Source organism: Chiroxiphia lanceolata, chromosome 5 (genome assembly GCF_009829145.1).
Source record: "Chiroxiphia lanceolata isolate bChiLan1 chromosome 5, bChiLan1.pri, whole genome shotgun sequence".
Taxonomy (NCBI): Eukaryota; Metazoa; Chordata; class Aves; order Passeriformes; family Pipridae; genus Chiroxiphia; species Chiroxiphia lanceolata.
Genome location: NC_045641.1, coordinates 12173088 through 12192431, shown reverse-complemented (window position 1 = coordinate 12192431; position 19344 = coordinate 12173088). Strand labels below are relative to the sequence as shown.

The 19344-nt window shown below is 37.5% G+C and overlaps 1 protein-coding gene across 16 annotated transcripts in view; it reads right to left on the bottom strand.

Annotated features, from left to right (window-relative positions):
* The window catches only part of MAGI2 (membrane associated guanylate kinase, WW and PDZ domain containing 2), a 718675-nt gene that overhangs the window by 34812 nt on the left and 664519 nt on the right, over positions 1-19344 (bottom strand). For all 16 annotated transcript variants that reach the window (XM_032689609.1, XM_032689610.1, XM_032689611.1 and 13 more), the window contains 4 exons: positions 15264-15449; positions 11041-11215; positions 8018-8258; positions 6184-6327 (listed from right to left, as the gene is read on the bottom strand). In XM_032689609.1, the coding sequence (XP_032545500.1) occupies positions 6184-6327; positions 8018-8258; positions 11041-11215; positions 15264-15449 (746 nt within the window). The remainder of the gene's footprint in view (positions 1-6183; positions 6328-8017; positions 8259-11040; positions 11216-15263; positions 15450-19344) is intronic.

Below are 19344 nucleotides of genomic sequence, written 5' to 3'. Positions count from 1 at the left end.
GCTGTATTACGTCCAAGCCTCAGACACAAAATGATTCCTTAATTGGTGGAAACAGAAGACAGATCTTTTAAAAATCTAGAAATCAAGGACTGCTAAAAACAGATACAGTGATGAAATGACTAGATGAATACCAAACCACATGTGTGCAACAACAAGCAATCAAGAAAGCTGAAATGGGAAAAAAACCCATGATGAAAACGAAAGAGAGAGAATTCTGTTTTGTGTTGTATAAAAGACATTACAAACACTGTAGGGACATAATTAACTCATCTCTGATTATCTGTCCACCGAACCCAGAAGAAATTCAAGTGATTTCTGGGTGCCTGACTTAAAATGTTTGGGAGTGTCATGCTCCAGGGAGATAGGTTTATATTACCTTGTTAAACTCCACTGTTATACAGCATTTACAGAGCCCAGATGCCCACATACTACCTACTCCTTTGAGAAGCCTGAAGAGTCTTAATGTTAATTAATTTATTCTGGGAAACATAGTTAGCAACAGCTAGCTGTTACATAGCACCCTACTGCTTAGAAGCCTGATCTCTAGGCTTTTCAAAGGGGATTTAAAATTACATCTCCTGTGGCACGAGAGGCCTTTAATATCATATTATGAGTTTCATAGGTGCTCTGTCCCTCTCATTGCAAACATAATTTAGGACATATACGACAATGAAAATGTCAGTTTTGAATGCTGTTGAATACTCATACATGGATTTTGACAGCAGTTTCAAATACAATACTTATGTCCTCCATGATTTGAAACTTAAGTTCTGTTTCATTATAAATAAGAGACAGATTCCCTCTTGTCTGCCTGTATTTTTTGAGCCTTGGCTCTTGAATACTGAATTCTCCCTTTTTGCTAGGAATAATTCTTGATGTAGGTGGGTGAAGGTTTCTGAATAACCACAAATAAGGTAAGTGTGAATGCTATTATTAAGAGAAATTATGAAATACACAAATTATGCTAGTTTGCAGAATGCCACGAACCTGTCCACAGCACACGTTGGTTACTGTTGTGAGCATTATTGTGCTGTTTATTTGGCAACCTGGAACAGACCAAGCAAGGCCATACAGATTCCTATGTAACAACACAGAAGCTCATACTTGACACTGTAGGAGCTTCTTGTCCCTTGTGCCTGTTTTTATCTCCAACTGTGTACAACTGAAACAAAAGAGGGATCCAGGCCACAGAAAAAGCAACAAATGGGAAACAAGATTGAAGAGTCAAAGTAGGACTGCAAAGCACGAAAGATATAAAATTCTGCTGTGCTTGTATTTCAGATGACTGTTCTGCAGATATACAAGAAAAATCTACAACAGAAAAATAATGTTGCATAAGGAGATATGAAGAAACTGGAGATAGGGCTAACTGGTGTATGTGGACTGAGAAAAATGAGCTGACAAGACAATGAAACCAGAAATGTCAGAGATGAGATGTATGACTTTTGTGGAAGATGTGAAAAAAAGGATGTAACTCACAAAGTGACAAAATGACACAGATGCACGCCGTGTACAAAAAAGCCCTTATTCTTCAAGAATTTTGTTTTACTCTGTACCTTTGCAGCTCTCAGCCACAGGCTCCTTGTTTGATGCTGGTTTCAATAAACATGCTGGTTGCAGGAGATATCATTCAAGGCAATAAGAGATCTGTTGATTAAATCTCACATGTCTAGCAAACACTACAACCATGCTTAAGAATTCTCCTGAGAGCAGTCAGTAGTTCTTCATCTCTAAGACGGGAAGGGATAGAGATCTGCAAGCAGAGGTCTGCCAATCATTGTCCTCAACATGAGCCAAAAATAAAATAAGAGTTATCATGAGCCTTATCTTAATTGACCTGTAAAACTGTTGCCAGTAGTGTCTAAATCTTCAGAGGCTGTGGGGACTGTACTCCACGTTGCCTATGTTACACCTCTTGTCTCTGGTGACCTATTCAACTCAGTATGACTGTCACTGAGAGTGTGTGTGGCATATTCTTGCCCTACTCTGAGACTAGGCCTTGCAACTTCATTTTTTAATATTGCCATCACCAGCTATTTCCAATTTTTTCCCTCAATGTTACGTTTGCTTGAGAAATGGAATCCTGATGTGCTCAGACCTCTGTCAGTTCAAGATAAGATACCAAAAATACCAGTAATTATCCAAATGTTTTTTGTGGTTATTTTAACACATCCTTGTCTTATGGAGCACAGTCATAGGTAGGCTTTTCACCATTGTAGCTTCCTTTCTGCTCAGCTATCAGAATTAAGAGGGATCTGTATTTACTTCCACTGCAGTGGTGAGGTCCTCCCTTACAGCGATCTTCTGTGAGCAATCTCCCTGTCTTATTCACGAATTGCAGTAAAATTTTTCCAAAGTTAATTGTGGTGTATGACCTGACACATGATTTTATACGAAGCTACATAGTTATGGCTATGGCTCTCCAACACTGGTTGAGAATAGTTTACCAACAATACAGGCAGAGGACATATGTGAAGAAACACTTTTTCCTGTAGATTTCTAGGTCCTTTGATGGGCATTTCCTTTCCATGTCTAGTGATAGATGAATCCAAGTTCAACTAGGATCCATCCTTGGACATTTTGCAGAGTCTATGGGCCCAAATAAAGTCTCAGTGCACATGAAGGTGCCATGACTACAAACAGTGTAATAAGCCTGTGAAAGTTTTAAAACTGTTTTTAAGGGAATAATTTGTTGAACCTTAAGACTTAGTGCAGTGTCTATGTAGGCTGACAAAAGGGATCCTTGTAGAAGAGCAATACGCTGGTAAAACTGATGAACTCTGTATGACATCAACTCACCACTCTTCTACCTTTCCAGTTCCCCTAACAATTCCACAAAAAATCAAAGTAGAAAGCTCCATCTGTCATGAAGGGCAATTAAAGACTATTTTAGATCTTGTAATCCTAAAATGGAATGGTCCCTGGTGGATTTGTTTCCAATAAAAACACAAAGTGCCTGGTATGCCAACCCCAATGGGAATGGAGATCAGAACTTATGATGGAAATGGTGATGCAATAACAAACTTCATGAAACCTTTTTCCCCCTTTCATCAGTTTTTACAAATCCAGACAGTTTTGGCAGGGTCAGTGGAAGACCTTCACTTCCAGGGCTTATTCTATGAATCTGTTCTCTAATCTGCTCACAAGCTTCACAGGAGTTCATAAAAGACTGAAGATCTGAAGATTAAACTGAAATTCTCAAAAGGAGAATTTTGATGTCACTTCCTTCATGTTGTTTCATCATTGTCTTTTTGTTCAATTTCTTTTTGCTCCTATTATTGTTATATTGTACTTATTTCATACTTACCTTGCTCAGTAATGTACCTAATCTATTTTCTTTTACAAGAGATAGTTCCATTATGGTTCTTTATTTACATCTATTTTCCTATACACTGTACATCCCATCATGGTAGTTTTGCAGTGTCCACTAACAGAGTAAACATGCAGATTTTGACTTGCCTATCTGGAGCTGTCTTCAGTTAAAAATCATGTTGCTTCAATTATACCATTCTATAAACCCACTAGTATAGGTACAGCTCTATTACTTTAAGGTAATTTATATTATTTTATTTATTTCTGTAAAATAGGGAGCTTTATATCAATGTGAATGTGTCTTTATCAGGATTTTGCTGGTTATAAATATATTGAAAACAAAATGTTATTTGTGAAATATGTTTACTTATTACATATAAATGCTTTACAGGTAACATGTTCATTGTATAAATTTTTGTTTCAACAACCTAGCTGGCTTTGCTTTTTTTTCCCCTTTGCTTCATGAGTGGGAGTAGCAGTGGAGTTCTGTGCATTATTTTTCTATAAGCATGATTTGCATCTTGTGTTATCTGCTTCAATGTTTTTTCTGTAAGGTTTCAGTTAAATTAAAGAAGGCTGTTCAAGGAGGAGGAAACATGCAGCAAAGCAATAATGGAAACAAGTAGGTCATTAGAACTATTAGCTGGAAAGTGGTCCTGATAAGATCCTACCACAAAAACATGGTTTGCTATCCCCAGTGCTGAAAGCCTAGGATAAGAGAATTTGATCTTTAATGATGTTGGTATATAAAGCAAGAAGCACTGAACTGATTTTTCCATGTTTTGCTACGGAGATGAACCTGTGAAATAGGGAGACACAAAGATGCAGCAAGCAGGCTGGTGGTCCCAGCCAAGAAGTGGGAATGAACCTTCATTTTTAACAGGTGATGTAAACTTAGGAAAGGAGATATGAGTTCAGAACTCTGCTTCCTTTGCTCATCCTCCTGTGTACTTTATTGCTTTCAGCAATTATTAATTTTTAGGTTTTTTCTATTTTTGATTTGGAGAAGCTGTTTTTTGAGCTTCTGCTGTCCATCAGTTACAGGTCACTGAAGATAAAAGTCTTGCAAGTTCCAAACCCATTTGTCAGGTTAAAATGTCTGTTAAACAGGAGAATAAGACAAGACTTAGTGACAAGGCTGCAGGGTAAAATTGGTTCCAAAGAATGATGCTTTTAAAGGAGAGAAAAAAACCAGTTACAACTATCTGGCCAGAATAACACTTGGCTATGTATTGCGGCCACAACAATGAAAAACTTTGAAGTAAGTTATTTTAGAAAGTATATTAACAATTTTCATTAAAACATACAGGAATTTTCCTAAAGTCATTGAAAAAAACCCCAACCCTATTTGTGTTATACACTTTTTATATTTTGGCTATTCACAGTGTGGATAGTCTAATTTTATCCTTTAGTACTAGTTTGCTCAAATGATGCACGGATTTTAATAAGTTAGTTTTCTACCTAATACAGGTTATTATTTGAAATGAACCCTCTTCAAAGGTGTTCTTCTTCTCCTGTTCTGTATTCTTAGCCATATGTTTCCAAATATGCGATTCCACAGCTTATTAAAAGCACAATTTTTTCCCCATCTTTAATCACATTATGCCTGTTACTGTACATCTTGCTTATGGTTTCTTATTAAGAGCAAGAGACTATGATAATGCTACAGGAAAGGAAAGAATGAAAACACTCACCAGAGAAGATATTCTTAAGTTAAAGTTCTATCTGCAGCACAAATTCACCTATATTTGACACAAAAAATACTGTGGGAGTATTTCTCAATTGCCAGTTGCCTGCCTGCCTACCCCACTGGCTTTCTCAACACAGGGGCTGCTTATGCCACCATTACCTTGTGCAAGCTCCCAGTGCCAGGGAGGGGCTTGCACTCCATGACATAACTGAGGACTAACTGAATTTTAAAATTCTACTAAGTTGCCAAGTTAAGACTGATTTGAAGCACAGTAAATCTCCTGAGTTATACACAGAAACACAATGCTCTTTCAGTAAGATACCCAGTTTGATCAAATTGTTACAACTGTGAAAGAGAATATGTGTAACAACCATGACATTTTTAAAATCTGCTATTGCCACTGTACAGAACACAATTTTCATTGCCCATCTTCATAATTATATACTGGTTGAACATGCCTGCACTAATTAGATACATAAACAATTTTTTATGCTGACTCCTGGTAGACTTGCCTATGTTCTTTCTTTCTCCTTTTTATGTACTCACTATTTTGCAAAGTATCAGCAAGGCTGGATGAGTTTATACCTCGTCTTTATCAAAATTGGACAGATTAAACTAATCTATTTTTGATTAGGTTATTTTTCCTACATAGAACATGTGTTTGCTTTTTTTTAAATCATGATCCCTACAAACAAGATTGAGTAATATCAATAAACAAATTTAGCAAACACTACGAAGGCAACTTGCTTAAATTAGAAAAATAACACAGATTGAGGTCTTGGGTTTCCAAATTATCCAATATATGTCCTATAGTTATCAATTTGCTTTTGTGATTAGAGACATAACTATTAATTATGCTATCACTATCCAAGAAACATCAAACTTTGTCAGAAATTTTTCAGTTGCTTAGATAAGAAGGAAAATACATAATGAGAAAATTTATAACAGGGTAAAAGCTATTATCAACCAGCAATAATATATTTATTCTACAAGGAAACTACACACATCTACCATATGTATCAGATAATTTCTGAACTCCTACAGAAGTTTATATTATAAAGGTATTTGGCATTAGTTCTTTAAAACTTGATCAGAGATTAAAAAATTGCTTTCTCTTTGACCCCACCAACAAACATATCTTGCAAAATATTGCAAAAAAAGTTACACTGCATTTTACTCACCCTCATCCTTCCATTTCTTATTGCTGGTCCATCTTCTGCTAACCTCAACACATACAAATCCATTTTATATTCCCTTCCTCCTCGAATACTAAACCCAAACCCTTTGGCTCCTTTTTCCAAATCAACGGTGAAATAATCAAAGTCCTGTACAGACAAATACAAAATGAAAGATAATTAACTACATGAACATTGTGGTATACATTCAAGAAAACTTTAAAATACAACTCATCAAAAATGCATTGACCTAATTGATACAAACAAAGGGATCTTATGCACTGACAGATTTTGGTCATTTCTGAAAAGATGCTGTAGCAAGATGTAAATGCCTAAGTCTAAAACAGCCTGAGAGAGTATTTTACAGCAGTTGCCTGGTACCAAAAGCTCTCGAGATGGGTTCCATATTCACCCTCAATACTTTCATGGTATAAATGTTTATGTCTATGCAGAAATGTTGATTTGGCAAGAGAGGTAGAAGGCAGTTGCTGTATAAGCATCATTGCAAGTAAAAATTGATAGGAGACATCTCCTAAATTCCAAGAAGTACTTAATGTGATCGGCAGGTTTGACTGCATGGAGTCACAAAGTATAGCAACTCTCATCACTTTGGTTAAATGTGTCCCTTGAGGAGGAGGTGGGAAGGAGGAGATCTGAGTTTTGCTCTTTGCCTTTTCTGTGTCTTCAGAGATTGAGATTCACCTTTGCAGTTTTCCCTTGATTGGCCCAAACTACCACCTCTGTGCAGGGGTACGGGGGGGAAAATTGCTATTTATCTTCTGATCCATTGTCAGTCAAGAGTGCAAGAGCTGTGGGAGTAGCAGAAAAAAAAGAGCAAGCTAGGGTTGTGTAGTCAAGTGATTAGAGAATTGAACTGGAGATGGTAAGAAACAGCCAGTCCAAGCATCCCTCTAGATGCTAAAAAGCATCTTATAGGGTATGCATATGGGCATAAGGATTTGCTATTTAATACTGAAATGCATAATATTTTCACAGAGTTCTCTGGATCCCATTTTAGAATTTCACTATTTTTCTTGATTTGGTTCATGTGTCTGGCTTTGAAAATATGGACATAGAAATCATCTATACATGGTTCCAGCATATAGTGTCCAGAAGTTTACATTCTCTTGTTTAATATTTTTGACCTCTTTTTGTCCTACCTTTATGTAAGGAGAAAGGAGGATTTGTTTGAAAGTCTGAACTTCGAGCTAAATCCTCAACCTTCACAGCTTTCAGTAAACATTTTTCATCAGTGGAGTCTTGTCCAATGTACCATAACTCTTGATCTAAGGTTTATTTGTTTGAATTTGTCAGATCATACCTGATATCAAAGAAACTAGTTGAACAAGCTAGTTTCTACTCATCCAGACTATTACCAACAGAAATATAATTTTATCAGTCAGAATTTGCATTCATTTAGTTATTTATTCCAGTTAGATAAAATATTAATTTTCAAGAACGCTGTACAAATGCAGTCTGACCTAAGTACACCCATTGTTTGATGACTGTGTCCCTAGGAATGAAAAAATTCCTCTGCTTATGCAAAGGCAGTTTATATTAGAATTTTTATTTTAACTCTCCAGTACCTTAAAAACAGTGTTTATTTAACATTATAATCACACAATTATAAATGTAGTGTTATTTTACAGATTACACAGTTATTCATTAATTTTAATGGTTTGGAAGTAACTTCCTCTACAGAGAAATAGTAACTCGGAGTAAAACCAACAAATGTGTCTTTTCCTTCTCTAATGTCATCTTCCTTACCAGCATACATGACCTCTCCCCACACACCCTAATGCCTTCTGTTCAGGAGTGCGCCAAGTGTTTGGGTTTGTACCTGGGGCTGCCTGTACTCTGACAGAGGGTACTGCCTGGTGTCAGGAGAATGCTGCCTATAATCCATCAGAGGTGGCTGCCTGTAGTCCAGAGGTGGTGGCTGCTGGTAATCCATCACTGGAGGATGCCTGTAGTCCAGTGGAGGCTGTCGGTAGTCCGTCGACGATTGCCTGTAGTCCGTAAACGGAGGTTGCCGGATGTCAGGTTTCACATCTTGTCTGGCTTTTACTTCTGACCTATAACTGAGAAAAGTGAAATGGCTTGGTTTCAGAAAGTTGCAAACCATCAGGAATATGCATTGCATGCAATACTGAGGAGGGAAAACAACCTGCCTAACTGCAAAATTGCACAAAACAAATTTTCACAGAGAAGCAAACCTCTCAAGGCATCCAAAAACAGTGAGCGTTTTTGAAACATGGGCATAAGCAATTTTCACTCAGGTCATATTGTGCAATTTTCCAGTTTGTATCAGGGAGATCAGGATTAGACTCAAAGGGACAGGAACAGTAAGACATCTTGATTCCCACTTACCTTTGCCTGTTTGGAAGATGAAACTGTATGTGAAAATGCCCACTATACTCACTACAAAATAATTCACTGACTTTATAAAATGCTTTTTTCCAGAATTAACATTTTTACAGAATAAATGGAATAACAGTGTGGTTTATGCCCATTTCACTGACATAAACTATTATTATTGTGAGCTTCTTAAGGTTAAAAAAAGACATTCTTTTTTTAAAACATACATTCTTTGTCCTAGCTGTTATCTTTTTAATGACAGGTATTCTTTAATATAACATCTGTTAATACAGTGTGCATTATTATTACTATTATTCTACACTTTCGATAATACTATCTGGCTAAAAGTCTGTAGTAAGTCCTAAGTAGTTATTCACAGAAATAACAAAGAGTGAAAGGAAAATAAATTTGGTTAATGAAGAATTTAATAACAAGTAAAATATTGCTCTAACTGGTAACTGGTTATAGGGAAATGGGTCCTAAAATATCAAAGACAATGTGACTTTCTGAGGCACAGCGACTAGTTGTTTAATTTACTCAGTTTGGAATTTCCCTTACCACATGGGAATCAGTGCATAATGGTATTTCACACTTCAGGGTGAAGTAAAAAACATTTCTTATTGCAAACCTCCATACCTCAGCCATGTGGTAAGGCTTAGAAGCACAAAGGAAGTCTGGAACCTTTATAGCAAGGTAATTGTGTAATAGTAGTTTGGTTAAGATTTTAACAAAAATGTTCATATAGTGGATGTTTTTACATTCTTCCCTAGTTGCTGAAGGAAATACTTATTTCCTATACAGGTAACAGACATTTAAAACTCGGCTTTAATAATGGACTGGAAGTTTTCAGTCAACCAAGTAACCAGGTATGTACATGGATACATGAAAATACAGGGACACATAAAGACTGTGGAAGGGATTTTGAAATGTATTTATTGATTAAAAGAAATTACATTCTGAAAAAAATGAGAGCATTGTCTTGATTATGTTAATTTACATATAAAAATAATCTGAATCTAAATGTTTCAAAATGTTTCAGATATGTTTCAAAATGTTGTTACTTTATTAATACAGTTACAGTAACATTATGGCAAATCTTGTTACTCAATAGTTTTAATAAGCTGAATGTCTAACCAGACACAAAAATATCTAAACTGTTTCCCTTTGACTTCTCTGAGAAGATTAAAATAGCCTGCTGCCACGTGTTCTTTTAAAACCTGTACCTGGCATCTATAATAAGACCTGCATGTGAACATGCAATCCTCTTACTTTCTTTACTCGGTATCATGACCCTGTAAAAAGAAGACAGAGAACAAACAGGGTTACCATGATACTGAGGCTTATTAATACTGGAAGTAAAAATACTAGTTAATATTCCTCATCATCATGGCTCGGCTTCGCGAACGGAGATTTGGGGAGGACTCTACCTGCGTTTGTTGCAAGCACGTTGGTGGCTAAAAAGGTCAATATGAGATAGACATGTCCGGTAATATTCCTAGGAGTTTTAAATATCTTATAGTATTTTGGTGTAGAAACAATGTATGTGGCTATATAAACAAGCTGTAATCTAACTTATAAAATCTAGTGAAAAATATTACTTATATGAACTAACATTAATGGACCTTTTTCTGAAATAAGAGCCATCCTTAAGCAGGTTTCTAAGACACATACGACCACAGCTGTATCTTAGAAAATGAACCTTTTATGCACAGGCGGAGCCAGTGCAATTTTTGTTGAATATGTAAACGGTGATATGACCAATTATAGCTTACACTTTTCAGTGGAACTTTAATTTATATAATTTTGCTGGTCCCATCTGAAAATTCCCAATTTAATTCTGACTTCCAACTGAGCAGAGACATTTGTGAAAGCTTTGTATTGAAGTTTATCAGAAACATACGTCTTCTAGGAGGTGATCACTTTTGGAAAAAGTACTCAATGAAATATAAGGCAAATTAATTTTCCTAGTGTGACTAATAGAGAGAAGATAATTTTGGGCAAGTGAAAGTACTACATCTGTTAAGCAAGGAGAATTAGAGGGTGTAGTGTCTAAATCACAACTGAACTCAAGTATTTTCAGAAGCAAAAAGTTACAGTCCTGTAACCAGCATCATTTGGGGAGGAGGGTCTTGATTGTGTGTGCTGGTTACTGAAGATTAGCATAAAGACAGTCAGTGTAATCAGCCTCATTTAACTTGCTAAAAAATAATCCAAAAACTAAATAGTGTTGATTGGAGGTCACATGAAGTTGTACCATCCCACAGCCTGAGTGTGCTTTTTATATAGACAGCTGGTCAGAAATTTTCTATCCCCCTACCATTTAATTTCCATTACAGATAAATTTGCTAATGCATATGCATAAATTACACATGAGAATTGGCTGAGAATTGGCTGGCAAATGATACATCACAGATAAAACCTGCTATAAAAATATCTTCCTGACTCTAAAACTCTATTATACAAGGGGAAGAAAAAAAAAAAAGACATGTAAGAAAATGAACAAACCTGTTTTCGTGTCCCTGTGGCTGGAGGGGCTGTGGAGGTGGTGGCTGGGTGACGGGGCTCTGCTGGGCAACGGGGCTCTGCTGTGCCAGGGGACTCTGCTGGGCCATGGGGCTGTGCTGCTGGGCCATGGGGCTTTGCTTCTCTGAGCTGGGGGCCGAGGCTGGGCTGTTCAGCTCTGCATAAATGGGAAGCTGGAGATTAAAGACCTGTCACAGTGCAGCATTTAATAAAGGGCAAAGGTAGACAATAATAATTTTTTTTCATATGTTACCTCTGCAAATTTATGCTTTGTTGCTTTTACTCTCTTGGGTCATAATTAGATTTTAAGACATTTGAACCTAATGGTATCCTTTTGACAGTCTGTGGAATCTAAAATCTTGGTCACTTCTATAATTCTGGTTTATACCTTCATTATTTAAAAAACCCACCTGAAGAAGGCAAATTGCTTCCATATTTCACATTTTCTTTTAAAGTTTAGAAATAATGATCATGGAATCCTAGAACCATAGAATCATAGAATAGTTTGCATTGGGAAGGACCCTTAAAGGTCATCTAGTCCAACTGCCCTGCAAAGAACAGGGACATTTTCAAGTAGACCAGGTTGCACAGAGCTCTGTCCAACCTGGCCTTGAATTTTGCCAGGGATGCCAGGATGGGGCATCTACCACCTCTCTGGGAAATCTGTTCCAGTGTTTCATCACCCTCATCATAAAAAAATCTCTTCTATCGTCTGAATCTATCTTTTAGTTACCCCTTGTCCTATGGCAACAGACCCTGCTAAAAAGTCTGTTCCTCTCTTTCTTACATGCCCCCTTTAAGTACTGAAAGGCTGCAATAAGGTCTCCATGAAACCTCCTATTCTCCAGGCTGAACAACCCCAACTGTCTCAGCCTTTCCTCATAGGAAAGATGTTCCAGCCCTTTGACCATCTTCATGACTCTCCTTTGGACTAATTCCAACAGGTCCAGAGGACCCCAGAGCTGAATGCAGCACTCCAGGTGGGGTTTCACCAGAGTGCAGAAGAGGGGCAGAGTCACCTCCCTCAACCTTCTGGCAATTTGCATCACTTCCTGTGATGCAGCCCAGGATACAATTGGTTCTCGGGCAGCAAGTGCACACTGCCAGCTCACATCCAGCTTTTCACCCACCAGTACCTCTGAGTCCCTCTCCAGAGGGCTGCTCTCAATCCCTTCATCCCCCAGCCTGTACTGATACTGGGGGCTGCTCCCAACCCAGGTATTATTAAACTGCATGAGATTCCCATGGGTCCACTTCTTAAGCTTGTCCAGGTCCCTCTGGATGGTATCCTGCTCTTTAGTTGTATCAACCAAACCACTTGGTTTGATGTTATCTGAAACTTGCTGAGGGTGCACTCGATTCCACAGTCTATGTCATTGATGAAGATATTAAACAGTGCTGGTCTCAGTACGGATCCCTGAGGGACACCACCAATCTCCATCAGGACACTGAGCTGCTGACGAGCACTCTCTGGATGTGACCATCCAATCAATTCTTCATCCCTTGAACAGTCCACCCACCAAATTAATCTCTCTCCAATTTAGAGAGAGTGATGTTGTGGGGTACTGTGTCAAAGGTCTTACAGAAGTTCAGATAGATGAGATCCACAGCTCTTCCCTTGTCCATTGTTGTCCACTGATGTAGCCACTACATTGTAGAATGACACTAGATTGGTCAGGCAGGACTTACCCTTGGTGAAGCTGTGCTGGCTGTCCTGAATCACCTTCCTGTTCTCCATGTGCTTTAGCACAGCCACTAGACATTTGAAATGCTTTTCATTTAGAAAAAACCCTTTTCATTGTGAGAGAATGAACAATTTTAGTGTTTTCACCGCTGTTTGGGATGACAGACTTGTCACAAAAGGCAAAACACCTTTTGTGTTATAAACATTGTGTCTTTATGTTAGCTCCTGCTGTCTTTGAGCTCATCAAGAGTTTCCTGTCTTTTCAAATTTTTGGGGACTGCAAACAGTAAAACAGTAAAACCAATCTCAATAAATTCTGACTAACCATTTAAAGGGATTTTTATTTCACTGTACTGTGTCAAAGGACCAAGGTTTCACACAGGAACACTGCAGAGAAACAGAATCCTTCTTTCCAAACAACATAAAATTCAAAAAGACAGAGAGATTGGTGCAGGGAATGTGGTCTTTGGCCTTGTTACAAATAAAGGATGCCAATCTTCCTTCAGGCTTCCTGCTGTGCTTGGGGGAAGACACATTTGGCACTGAGCTCATAACAAATGTATTTATTCCAACACACTGGTACAGTTCTGTTGTTCACCATTTACCTACTAAAAAGTGTAAATGAGAGAGACTCCAGCCACAAGATGACAGAGCACTGCAGAAGTTCTGCATTATAAACAGCAAAGGCACACATTGCATTTTTTCACTCCTGCTTGCAACAGAATGAGGGAGGCCAGTGTGGTGTGGTGCAAAGCATCCAAAATGGACTTCTGTATGGTATGGCAGAGACCCCCTAATGGCAATAGCTACACATGAACAGGATCTTGCCTAGTTTTACATTTCAATCTATTTTAATTATTTTATTTTTTAATTTTTAACATGTGAGTTTTTCCCTATGACTGCACATTTCTAATGGCTCTCTACTTACCTAATTGATGCTCATAATTATTTTACAAATTTTGGCTACTTTATTAAAAACATTTTCAGTTTAGGATTAATTATCAAAAAAGCATGTATATTTGCACTTAAAACACTCCTCATGCAGGCATAAGCAATACTTGTCTGTGTAATTACTATGCTTAAGGCTGTAATTGCCCATTTTACATCTGTGAGTCTCTTTTGTATTGTAAGTTTCAGAGAGGAAGATTGGAAATGTTGTCCCTTGTTTCTACATTACTCTCATAACTATGGATGAAATAGTCAAATCATGAGCTGCTTCTAAAACTGCTTTGCATTTATATGGTATTTTTCACCTGAAAGTATATTACAGGGGTATTAGATTTTTTCCCAATTTTTATAAGCTGGGAAGGTAATATCAGAAGGCAAATGAGGTGTCCAGTGTCAAATAGTCACACAGGGAAGCCATGCCTTGGGCACAGATCATTTCTTACCATCAGGACCCGAGAACACATTGTAGCATGACAACTCAGATGCACTTCTGCTTTCTTTCTAATTTAATGTATCTATCTCTAACACCGAACTATTAATTATGTTATTTAACCTGGATACATAGAGGCCTAAATAAACTGCTTGTTCTGTATGAAGCATCACACTTATTTGTAGATGCTTGCAAAGCTGACCTTCCATAATTATACAGTTGCTAATTGATCTGAATTCTGAATTTGTGTACGTTTGTGGTTTTCCCTTCACTGAATTAATTTAACAAAGTAGATGAGTTCCCTCAGTTGAAGTCCACGACCAGTGTCAGACTATTTCCCTGTTCTGTTGCTGGATGCAGCAGCAGAAGATGAAGGTCGTCTAACTTGACCATGGATCATTAAGTAATTCCATTACTTGCTGTGTGACATTCCCAGCTGTACTGGTATTTGTTGCTGAGATATAAAGTCACAGTCTCATTAATATGGTACAATTCATGCCGCAGTGTAGCACATTGTTAAACTAAAAAAAAGCCCTGAAATCCGCCTCAAACCCCATGGAACCAACATCAAAAGATCTTCACTGATTAGCTGTGGAGTAATGATCAGAATAATGAATCTGTCCCCTTATCCTCACCCTCCAAATGAGATAATTTAGGGTTCAGTTTTTTCCTGCCCTGTGCATTTATAGTGCTATATCACTACATGATACTGATAGAGGAAACTGCCAAATATGAACTCTTCCTTCACATCACTCTTTGTCACAGGTAGCTGGTAGCCTGGTAAATGCCATCACAGTCTCTTGTGAATCACTTTACCACACTTTGGTTTGGCTTTTGGCAAGATATAAGTGAACAAAGTTAAAACTTGGCTCTCTTACAGAGTGCTTTTCCAAAACACATTAACATCATCTCTCTCTGTCTCTCAGGTTCCTCCAGGTTTGCTTTAAATGCCCTTTTCATAAGTGGGAATCTTTTAAAGAATTCAGATCCTATTTGAGATAGTTCTAAGCCCATAATTTTGGTGTGCTGCACGTTACAGCTGAGGAAGTGGAACAAAAGATTCTCTTTCAAGCAGTGACATAATTTAAGCTAATTGGAGGCTACTTAAAATTTTCTTCCTGTTTTTAAGGGCCATTGACTTACCCTCCTGAGGAATGATGCGAAGAGTTACACTGAGACCTGCATCTTTAATTAGCTTCACAATATCTGCATGAGGCATGTTAATAATAGACTGGCCATTCACAGCTAAGATCCGGTCTCCAACTTTAAGTTTTGCACAGCGATCCGCAGGACTTCCATCAATTATCCGCCCGATTTTATGGGGCACAGCTAGACGAGAAACAATAGTCACAGTTAACGTATGCTGAAAAAAATGGTGATGTTCACAGGCAAAAGGAAATGAGTTCATCTGGTAGAAAAGTTCAATATGAATTAAAAAATGGTTCGTGTAAAAACGTGTAAGGATATAAATTCTTATGCGAAGGATGTCATTTGAATTAATGCTGTGTTTTTTCACTAAAAATTCAGAATCCAGCTGTGTATATATAGATGGTGCATATATATATATATAAATATGAAGTCCAAAATAAGTTTATAGTTCAGGTATTTTGCAAACCCGGTACGTAACAAGATAATAAACAGATCAGGAGAACAATAAGGCATTAAAACAGGGGAAAGGGGATAAGTTTGCACAATAAGTAGTAGTCATAAATTGCCTCCCACCTCCTAGTTCACAGAATTTCTTTATTTGTATGTTGCAATAGAGGCATTACAGACATGATTTATTTTATAGACAAATAGATGTAATTACTGAAAATGCCCAGGGTTCATGAAATTGTTCTCCTCCATTCAAATATGTTAACTCTGATAAATAGAAATAATACAGAAGATTTATTGAGATGTGCCGCTCTCTAACTAGATATGAATAATATATGAATAGAATTGAATTTATAGATAACTATGAGTACATAGACATGTACTACATCACATCTCAGCCCCTTCTCAAAACATTACAGAACAACTTTGCTTCTCCGTTTGTTCTTCTCTGTGGTTCTCCACCTTTCTGTTTACTTCATCCATGCTCTTGTTCTGTCTTGTCCCTCATTTGTCCATTGAATTTCTAAATTTCTTCTGATTTTTCACCCAGTATTTCTTTCCTATTATCCTCTGTTTTTAGCTAAATGTATATGCTATGGCTGACTCTTTTCTCTAGGCTCCCCAAAGAGCATGCCATTTTTCTTTCTGTCTACTACTCATAAATATGCTTATCACAATTAAATTTGACTATATATTCAATTAGTATCCTAATGGTGTCTGAGCACCCCTCCCCAGTCCCACACTTCAGCCTTGGCAAACTAGCACAAAGCAATTCAGTCCCACTATCTATCTGCAACTGGTGTTTTAAAGAGTTGTGTTTCATTTTTCAAAAATAATATATCCTTAAAATTTTATTATCTACAGAGAACTTGGAAAAGTGAAAGAAAAGATTGTTCAAACACTTTTTGGGAAATATGTAGGCTATCAATGCTCTTATAAACCAAAGCTCTAACAGGAGATGTGTTCAGAATACATTGCTGCAGAACAAATTTCTCAGCCCTCTGATAAACATTCTCTGAAGGTGATGGTGACTAACACAGATCGCACATCTCATATGAAGTCACAACACACATACCTCAAAGTGGCCTTTGTTTCTAGTATGGATGCAAGTGTTTTTACAGCGTTAAAAATTAATTCTCTGAGAACTGAAAGTATAAGTGAACACTCTGAAGTACAAGGCATAATCAAACTGCATGCTTCTTTACCACTATAGTTGAGACAAGAATATGAATTAAATCTTGGCTTTAGTAATACGAACACAATTAGTGTACTTCAGAAATGTCTTGTTTAGGAAATAAGCACCTAACTTATGTCACAATGTCTAAATCTTTCTATGTTTTAAAATACACTAAATAGAATAGACTTTCTACAAAAATTGTGTTTATTTTGCCCTCAATGTAGACGTATAACTGCCATGCATGTACATGAGTGAGTAAACAAGTAAAAGAGTAACCTGACACTGAAACATTTTATATTCACACAAAACCTTTTTCATCAAATCAATTCTTAAAGCATCACCAAGAGTCATTTTAAACTAACACTAAATGCACCTGTTTCTGGTATATGTAAAAAAAGATCTGTCTGAAATTGTCATGTTTTTACTACATATCAGTGGAGATCTGAAAATGAGACTGCCTTATGTGAAAAAGTAGAAATTTAGTAGTAAGAAAGAACATGAAATATGGCGGAGATACCACAGTCAAAATTTCTGTACTTGCCATTTCTACCCCTAAAGGTGTTTTTGCTAGACTAAATATTTAAGTAGAGACATCATTTCAGTGGTGAGGGGGTGGGAGGGTGGGGGGTGGGAAATCCTATTAATTTGCCAGAACAATTCTGTTGGACTTCTTGTACCTGACAAGGTGAATAGAGCAGATGTCTGTATGTTGAGATGTCTGCCTAAAATCAAAGCTGGAGGTGGAAGAGCCACGAGAGTCTAATCTGATTCAAATCCTGAGAAAAGGGAAGGGAGGGAGAAGAAGGAACTTTGTGTTCTTCTCTTCTTCCCCTTAAGCCTAACGGTCTTTATCTTCCCGATAAAGGTACCCACTCTAAATATTCATGTTATGAAAGGATCAACAGTAGGTGAACATCAAAACAAAGCTTGTGTCTGTCAAGGTACCTTTTCTACTGCACCTTGGTATTTGAGGATTTAACGCTCCTCTTCTCAAGTTGTATTGGTGCCATGTGTTGTCATACAATCTTGCTGCAGAGTAGAGTGTAGAAAGCTTTTGCAGAAGGAATCTGAATCTCTAAATCTCTAAGGGATTCAAGGTGACACTGTTATGCTCTATCAGGGTTTTATGTGCAAATCCAGTGACTTACTAACGGAACTCATACCCATCCAGCAGAAACTGGTTTATGTCCATTTCTAGATAAAACAAAGAGAAGCTCCTTCCCTCCCAGTAATATCCTGAGGAGTTTCTGGTCTCTGTGTCTCTTCCCAGTGGAACTCTGCCTGAGAATCCTCCTAAGCCACAATATCCTGACTGCCATGGTCCCTGCTGTTTCCTTGGGAAGGGAGGATTTATTTAAGGCTTTATTTATAAACATGAGTGCTTCTAAGGGATGCAGATTACATGATGTGCAGGTTGCTCCAAAAAAAAGAGACCACATTAGAATATGTTGGGAAACTTAATTTTTAAGAGCCTTTGGTGGTGAAATACTTGCTTTGAAGGGATAAGAAGGAACTACTCTCATAGAAGATTAATTAGCTAAAAGCTAATAACAAAGGTAGAAATCAACTGTGAATTTTCACAATGGAGAAATGTTATCGTTCAGAATGGTCACATCTACAACAGGCATGGAAGAGCTGTAGAACTGTCAGTACCGAGTGGGTTCAGTGAAGTGGCAGACAAGATCTCATGAAAAGCAATGCAAGATGATGCACATAGGGAAAAAATAACCCCGCCTAAGCTTAAGCGGAGATGAGCCCTAAATTAATTATTATCACTCAAGAGACCTGGAAATGTATTCCTACTCTATAAACACAAAATCAGTAAAACAGTCAATAGGTCTTAAAGAGTTAGAAAAACAATAACAAATTAAACAAGTTATTGTTAGTTACTAGTGTACACCTAAAGTATTGCTGATAGTTTCAGTATCTTCATCTCAAAAATCATAGCAATGAATTCACAAAGATTCAGAGAAAGGCAGCATGGCAGAAAGAAGCAGAAAAGAGTTTCTGCTTAAAGGAATGAGCCTGCTACGTCCATGAACTCCCTATCTACAGCTTGGGAGAGAGAAGGTGGGGTAACGTTCTGGAGGGTCAGAATGAAAGGCTTTAGAAAGGGATTAGACCAATTCACAGGGGTGGACCCACTGCAGATTAAATCAGAAATTAATGGCTGTGAAAGCTGAGGAGATGTCTGGGGAAGGTGCTGTAGGCAATGTCCTCTCTGCCACTGGTCACAGCCAAGGGACAGTGTAGAGCTGCGTGGCTATTTGGTCTCTTCCCAGGATGGCAAGTCTCTTCTTGGGAAGAAACCTCCCACGCCTGGCATTTAACTAGGGTTTTGTTGACACATATTTTTTTCTTAAATAGCATCTTTGGTCCTTTATTTTATCTAAGTAGAGCACTTAATAATGTAATATAAAATAATGTAATGTAATGTAATAATTAAAGGAA